The 8,539-nt window shown below is 37.7% G+C and overlaps 1 protein-coding gene across 2 annotated transcripts; it reads right to left on the bottom strand.

The window, feature by feature from the left end:
• Positions 1-409: 409 nt before the first annotated feature.
• On the bottom strand, positions 410-8,249 carry LOC120334027 (uncharacterized). Of its 2 annotated transcripts, XM_078109503.1 has the most exons (4): positions 7,950-8,249; positions 4,691-4,801; positions 2,924-2,962; positions 410-2,586 (listed from the first exon to the last, which is right to left on the bottom strand). In XM_078109503.1, exons 1-3 carry the CDS (start codon positions 8,173-8,175, stop codon positions 2,934-2,936), a joined length of 366 nt encoding a protein of 121 aa, XP_077965629.1. In that variant the 5' UTR covers positions 8,176-8,249; the 3' UTR covers positions 410-2,586; positions 2,924-2,933. The 2 variants fall into 2 exon arrangements, with proteins under 2 accessions (XP_077965629.1, XP_077965628.1); XM_078109502.1 differs by lacking the exons at positions 410-2,586; positions 2,924-2,962 and adding an exon at positions 2,970-4,050.
• Between the last annotated feature and the right edge of the window lie 290 nt (positions 8,250-8,539).

Below are 8,539 nucleotides of genomic sequence, written 5' to 3'. Positions count from 1 at the left end.
ATTGGAAACCGTTTACTCCTGTAGTGTGTTTACCAGGTTAGGGCATAATTTGGACCTCCTGAAGTATGCGCAAAATGGCGCACAACACGAACTCAGGTTGTGTACTAGGTTAGGAGTCAGGTTGTGTGACATCTTGGTGTGCATACTTCAGGAGTACCCATAATTTTATCCCGATTTTAGTTCTATATACCCCATGGCCATAGATTTCAGTTATTTTACACAACTTGATGTAAAGTAGGCAAACAAAATGAACTACCTACATATTGGTACACACGCTTTTGGAGCGCTTCCGAACAACAGACTTTGATTCATGGTATAAACAAGCTGTTTTATTATAAATCTCTGAAAAAACATCTCTAAGTCTGGCCCTTCCCATACAAATTCTTTTTACCACAATTACAGAACTGAAAGCGACAAGGGAATCATTTAATATCAAAATGCATCAAATCACTACCAGCTAATATGAGAATACACACACTAAAATATTTACAATTTTAGTAAAAACTTACAAAAATGGTTAAGAAGAGTAAAAAATTACAGACACCATTACAGATATGGAAGGTTTGTTGAGAGGCAACAATAGACGGATTGGCTTCTCTTGCAGTGTTAACTTGTAGCATCGAAATTATATAAATCAAATGAAAGCATCAAAATTAACATAGTGGCATAGATTGATAACTAACGAGTTCACAGTGCATGAGAAAACAGAAATTCAAATACCCACCAGGGCTAGGTAGTTATACGCATAGTAATATTCCCAAATTAGCTATGAGCAAAGCCTGCCATGTAAATAAAAGGTACTATTGTATTAGATAGATAGATAGTTTATTTCGAAAACTCCATAACAAACCTAAATTTAAAATGGAGAATTCTGGAGGGCAAGCAAAACCTACAAAAAAGTTTAAAACATGAAGTATCTCATGTGCCTGCCCACCAGCACGCACACAAAAACACAAGCCCAATTAAATGAGGCTTGGGCCAAACTTAAAAAACAAAATACACGATAGTGATAAACTTTCGGGCTGTTGTACTCTCTTTCAACAATTATTATCAACAAGTATTATCTTAAACAGGGCTATAACGCAATAGATCGTACAAATGAGACTTTGCCTGTCGAACCAAGTAAAGCAGACATGCATCAAGCTGAACCATTCTATCTGATTGACTGAAATAAAGTTAGTCTTGAATAGTGCGACCCCGTCCTTAGTGTATTCGAACAATTTGTATAATCAACAGCATGGGTTTTCCGTATTTAAACATCAGTTAATGTTTCAGCATATGGCTTAATCTGTTGTATATGACAAAATTTCTCACAATCATCTGAAAGGAAAGTCAAAGAGACAGCTTATACGAATGACAGCCGGTTCATTTTTTTACATTTCGCTTTCCCAACTTTTTTCACCAAACGAGGCCCGTCTAGGTGTCGCTATCTTTGAAAGGTCCAGAACCTCTCAGATTCAGCCCCAGCCCCCCCTCCCCCAATTCATTACACATTGGGTTAGGTGGGAGGCATGGGATTCTAACCCAGATGTGTAACCTGTGTTTGCCAACACAGCCCAGTCGTTGCTCCAGAAGTACCAAGATGGTGGACACCGGAACGTAGTATGTGTACCAGGGAAGAGTTAGGCCATAATTTGATTTCAAATATTAGTTTTATTACGAGTTCGGGGACTAGCCAAGTGACTCCCGTAGTATTTGTACCTGAAACTATGCCCTAACCCCAACCTGGTACACATATTATGTTCCGATATCTGCCATCACGACCAGTTAACCAGGTTATTGGTGAGGAGCATATGCATATGTTGTTTCATACAAGAGATTTTTTTCATTGATAATCAGTTGTGTTGTACATTTGGATTGCTACAGTAGATCAAGGAAAATGCATATAGGGTGTGTTAAAAAACTAATTTTGTCAGAATAAAACATTTGGTGAACTCATGAATTAAAAAATACAGTGAAATAATAATGAATTGTCAAAAATTCTATGAAAATGGAAGATAATAGGTGAATTAAACAATGTTATAAAAATATTAAAGATCGGGGAAATTTACTATTTTAATCCAATTCATAACCAGTGGGCACACTAGTAGGACATGCATAGATATCTCCAGATTAAAGATTAAGCTGGGAAAGATTACTGGCATAGAATGGTTTACTTCACTGAGGATACTTTATACAAGCCACACAAGCCCACTCTTTTACCAATTTTACCTATTCAGATTATTGAGCTTTTGGCCACGGGGAATTCTTTATACCAGGGGTGTGCAAGGAAAAATTGTGTAGAAGTGCCAATTTTGAATGATATGCGGCCTGCAAAATGCCTTTCGCTTCAAACAAGGCACTATACATGCAGTCACTGATATTTAGCAGATATTTGTGGAATGAAATGTGAGGAAGTTACTTGTTATTTGAATGACAGTAATCTTTTATGTTCAGAATTTTCTACCCGATTTGAGAGAAAAATTTGATATCGGATGCTGTCTTGACCTCTCAGCATAAATTGGTAAGGGGTTAAGTATTATGGGCTCAAGAATATTCAACTAAAAAAGTTTTCTTTATTTCTTCACATATCTTCAACCTTTTTCCCTGTAATTAAAAAGAAGTAATTAATTTCCTCTCGCGGCGCAGGCGCAGCACTTGACCAAAAACTTGACTATTGCAGCTCGGTCGAAATCAGGTAAATTCAAAGAGCACAATAAAACTACAACCACGGCCAATTAAAAAACATGCTGTGAAATAAATGTACCACCAGGGTGATCTCAAATAAAACCGAACCCATATATTTCATAATCACTTCGACAAATATTTAACACTTGAACTTCTGTTTGTGTATGATTGTAACCTAGGACGCTTTGAACAAAAGTTATGTTCTCTCTAGAATGTAATTAATCACAAAACCCGATGAAAAGTTCAGTCAACTCACTTCAATAATACTAGTCAGAATCGTCAGAATCCTCATCTCCTGTACAATATGAAGATATAGATAAAGGCAACTTTAAAAAAAATAATAGTAAAATAGGTGTCTAGGAGTCACTGATTTTTCGAATGTAAAGAAGAAAGAGGATTATTGGAACCATGAATATCTGACTCATGTCTAGTTGTGGCAAAAAAACTATTAAAATTGGAAAATGTTTTTGAGCAGCGAAGTTCATTATTTTCTGACAATGAAATTAAAAAGCACCAACAATTTCACCACCAAAGGAGATGACTCGTCATGAAGGGAATGAATAGCAGTCGTAGAAGTTTATTTGAATGTATCAAGTTGAAACATTTGAATACAATCTCCTTAATAATATCTATATATTACGATAATCAATATTTCTGAATTACGATCAACTTTACGAACTAAATATAAATTGCTACAGTCCTTCATGACATTTTAGTCATCTGGAATACGACCCAAAAATTTAAAGGGAACACCGCCTAAGCGTATTTGCTCAGAGGTGTGGCGATCGATCAAACTTGCACCTGGTCGGAAATTGTAGCTATATGCTATTTTGTGAAATTATTATGTGGTTTCCAATTTTATTTTGTATGATCGAAAATGGAAGTATCCACTATGTCAGGGTTTCCCAAACTTTTTGGGCAGCGGACCCCTATTTGTGAATGTTAGTTTTGACGGAGACCCATTCTATGCCTTTCACTGCATAATTCTGGGAGCCATTTGTGACAAGCAATCTCGTAGGTATGACTCTACAGGCAAGTCCCGAGCTGTATTTTGTCATCATATTGACAAAAACTGAATAAGCTGCCTCTCGCATGTGGGTCGTTGCGAAAGGCAATGAAATTTCAATTGCCTTTTCTGACAATAATAGATATTCGTCCGCAATGCTCAACAAAAAAATGAAATGGTTTTTTATTAATTGAATCAATCATTAGAGATCGATCAGACTCTTTTCATTTCGTTTTTTTCAGAATGCCTAATACTTTTGATAGCAATGGGAGTTTTGCCAAAACCATGATGTATTTGTACACCCTTACAGACATTTCCTAATTTGTCAATTTTTTCTTTATGGAGCAAAAAGATGGAATCACTTAATTGGAGAGAATCTGAAAAATAAAAATATTGTTAACCATTCGTCAATTTGCATTATTTATTGGGTGAATATTTTTTTATATACAAGACGCTTGTGTACATTATTTGCTCCAAACCAGACCCAGTACAACATCCACTGATATATAGTTCTGCAATTCCAAGGTGTCCCGACATTCAGGTTAAACAATTCACTATACCCTGAGTGGCCGTGGTGGGCAGGGAATTTGAACAGAGACGCGTAACTTGCGATATCAACAAATTACAGGCCACCATGAAATTCAGAAACCAAAGTAACCAACTCAGACACTAGATCGGTGGTGGCAACTTACGGCCCGCGACGAATTTTGACCGGCCCGCCGACTGTATCCAACCACACTCTGTAATGTGGTCCGACGCATCATTCCTGAAAGATGCCGATCGCTCTACTCTCATCGCACTGTCAGTGCCAGCTGGGGAGCGTTGTAAACATTCCCCACTACTGTTATCAGGTATATTTATATTCTAAATATAAATAGATTTTAGAAATTAGATTTTATATCAGTATTAGGTTTTATTAACCATGAAATATCCCAAGAAACTGGCCCGCCGACTATAGAAGTTGCCCACCCCTTCACTAAATCAAACTTTGAAACCAGAAATATACTAAAAGGAAACCTGGGATTTGATTTGGATCGTCGGTTTTAGAGTCTGCTTCTGTTGAACCCTCTTGATTCACAACCTTGATGTCGGAGGAACGTGATATATAATTCCTTGCTGTTACTTGATCTGAAATAGAGGAACAGGCAGGCTTAATAAGATCGAAAATAAAATTGGAAGTTGTTTAAATATTCTCATCCTAAAACAAATCTACTTCTGCCCCTACATGGGGGAGGCCATGGACACTAATGAACGCACCTTTTGTCAAATAAAAGTACATAAAGTTAATAAACTGCAGCTATTTTTCACATCACCTGTTTGCAGTTCAGATGAGGATAAAAGTATGAGTAAATGTAGGGTTAACCTCCCAGAGAACCCTAAAAGTAGTAAATATGGCTGAGTGATGATGTTATGAACGTTCATTATACTGCTGTACCGCCAATCAGGTCCTATCGAACGTTCAAATTTCGGATCTGATATAGTTTTGTAAAATTACATCACTATGATGTCACAATCACGTCATAAAGCTTGCCAAAGTATAGTTACAATCCCCCTATCCCTGCTATGAACCTTTCCCCAACCTTTAACCCACGAAAAATTCTTCCTATACTTTACCATTGCAAAATTTTCGTGGCTTACTTTCAAAGAGTAGTTTCGCGAGTTGGCGCCTGTAACATGGGGTATGTGTTTCAAACAATCATTATGATTCATCGCATACAACAATCTATTTTTAAAATTACCGGTACAAAATAGTAGCCTAGGGTATCACAGCTATTTCTACACTAATTTTTTATAACTGCAATTAAATTAAAACTCCCAAGTAGACAGAGTGACCATTGAATTATCTGATTTATATTCAAATTTCCGAAACATAACTGAAAACTAACGAATAGAGTTCAAAAACGCGAAATCGAGGTAATGTTTACGACCGCGCCTGAAAATCTGTCTGAGTGAGAAAAGTGTCCGAGCGGATGCGAAAAGGGAGCATTGTTACGTCACTTTTTGCATCTTGCTGATTGGCCAATGTCACGAAGTAAACAAGGAAGTCGATGCTCGGGGAAAGGTCCATTGCAGATGATCTCTCTCATATTGTGATCATTGCAACAAGAGAAATAGCTTGCTCAATTTCAAGTGATCGGTCGCATTTGGGACAACCATCCGCATACTTTGGAGGGCCTTATTACACCACTGTAATGTCGCAATGACAGACTTTTACAGTTTTATGATGACATACCAGCATACCGGTACCGGTAGTCAGGTGGGGATGAGGAATGAGTGACATAGGCTATTCAAATATTTTTAAGCCAGGCAAACTAGAAGTGCATGCGATACTAATCTATACGAGGCCCCAAATTTCAAACATGAAAATGAACGTTTATTATAGCCTACTGCTGTACCGGTACCGTAAAACCGGCTAACTTCGGATGCCTTGTAACTTCGGATGAAATTTTCAATCATTCATATCTCAACTAAATTTCGTCGTATTGCGCTTCTGTCGGTTTCTATAGTAAGGCCTTACATATCTGAATCTGCCGTAGCCTCCAATCGCTCGATTTGATTTTTTATCATTCAAGAAATCATATTTTACCAAAAAAATGACACCGTTTTTTCGAGCGGCTCAAATCGTGACTTCTACAGACGCTACCTTCGTCAAATCACCGCCAAGCGCTAGAGAGCGTACACAATGTATACAAAAAAATACAGTGATCACAAGGTGTCGTACGAGATTCGAGTGAAATCGATTATTTTGATTTAAAAATTACATCAAAATATCGACGTTTTGATGATTACGTACAGCGTGACGTCAACGACGCAAATCCCGTTCTCTCTCTTCGTAGCCGACGTCACTTTGCGTAGCTCGTGCGTTACTCGCTGCGACATTTGAACGCCAGACATCGCGGCGCCCAGTTTTGTGAAATTTAAAAATTATGCTTATCCATGATCCTAGTCACTAAATCCTACAAAAACATCACTATCGTCTCAGTCATATGTTGTTTATTTAAAAATATGGGTATGCATACGCTTAATGCATATGAAATTTGTCGATTTTTGTTTTTGCATACTTCCTCGGACACCGATAGATACCGTAGCAATTGGTAATACGTTAGGCCTGAAACATGTATCTATACGATCATAATGATTAGATATGTCTGTTTACGATCAGCAGATGATAATAATATCTTTAACAGGTGAGCGTAGAACTCTACATACATGCACACAGCAGGAGGTTGGACCACATACAGGTGAGGCGCAAAATGAAAAAAAGTGGCAAAGTTTCTTTTTGCCGTTTTTATCCGTTTATTGTCATTTGACTTTATTAAGTGAAACGAAAGCGAGGATCGAAAGTCACACCGGGCAGGAACCTCTGCCGAGCCGATAAACGGGGAGCTCTGAGAAAATCAGAAAATATGAAAAGTGATAATCAAGACGAAACCTGCTCTGCTTGTGGATTATGGAATGATCCAAATGGAAGTACGGAAATTGAGGATGAATGGGTCGGTTGCGAAAGCTGCAGCGAAACACATTGGTTCCACAAGAACTGTTGCAAAGACCCGTCTAACCCATGTGGAAATGATTACAATTCTTGATTTTGCCAGCGTTTCCTTCAATTCATCTGTTTATTTTTAACTGTCGATTTTTTGTTTATACCTTACTTGTTCCATATTGCTTTTTGATTTCAATTTTTACTTTTGCCAGTGTTTCATTCGATTCATCCGTTTTTTTTTTTGTTAATCCTTTTCTTGCATTGAAAATAAACGATCATAAAAGAATGAACTAGCATTTTGCAATAGATTAGGAGTAGTTAGTGAAATATATACGAGTTATAATAAAGGACACAAGAATAAATAGTTAAGCTTCGCGAAGCGGCAAGAGTAACGTCACGTAGTAACGTCACGTACAAACGTCAGTATTCAACACGCAAGACAGGTCGTGGCGGCGTAAGGTCTATTCAGCGACGTTGTCACGCGTCATTGCTTACGCAGACATTTCTCTCTCACGACGAGTTGACGCAAAGAGAAAAGTGGCCATCCGAAGTTAGATAATTTTAGAATAGACGAATAAAGACAATAATTTCAATGAAAAAAGGCTTTGATGGATATGGAACCGACTTTATCAAGACGAGAATAGCCACAATGTATTATATTCCAAATTTGGCTTCAGTTGAACAACATGCGGCGGAGATATTGTTCAAAATATAGTGAAATCATCCGAAGTTAGCCGGTTTTACGGTACCGTACTGCTATATACATTCCAAACATAAAAAACTGACTCCCACCTCCTTTGTTGACAACGACAAGATTTTGCTTAACAAATGTTACATTAGCTCCTTTCATGCTCGAAGCTGGTAAAGACTGAAGAGCTTTTTCGTCAATATTTTGCAATGCTTCAAAGACTGCAAGTGCGCCTTGGGCATTCTCACCCGATGTCCCCGCCTTTGCCGGCCTGTCTGGCCCTTCTGACAAATTCTCGTCACTTGGTTTTCTCTTTCTGGATTCATCCATTAGGTATATCGAGTTATTAATCTATTCTAAAGCATTTGAAAAATGAAAACAGCAATCACTGCATTAAAACTCATTAACAATACCGTACAGCACCCGATTAACGTACCCAAATAGAGGAAGTAAAGGGCTAGGTTATACTTCATGACCTATAACCCCTGCCAACGGCTACCACGTCCGTCAAATCCGTTCCGTATGGGGCAAAAGTAAATTATGTATTACCGGTATTACGCAATTTCCTAAAAAAGGGAAATCTTTAATAAAAATAAAAAAGGTTATTTTAAATAAATGCCTTAGCAAGATCGCGCACGTAAGAACTGAAGGGCGTCGATTTGTGCATGGTGTTAAACCAAACCGTAAATATATA

The sequence above is a fragment of the Styela clava genome, chromosome 15, assembly GCF_964204865.1.
Source record: "Styela clava chromosome 15, kaStyClav1.hap1.2, whole genome shotgun sequence".
Classification (NCBI taxonomy): domain Eukaryota; kingdom Metazoa; phylum Chordata; class Ascidiacea; order Stolidobranchia; family Styelidae; genus Styela; species Styela clava.
Note: the sequence above shows the minus strand (reverse complement) of the source record. Positions and strands in the feature narration are given on the sequence as shown.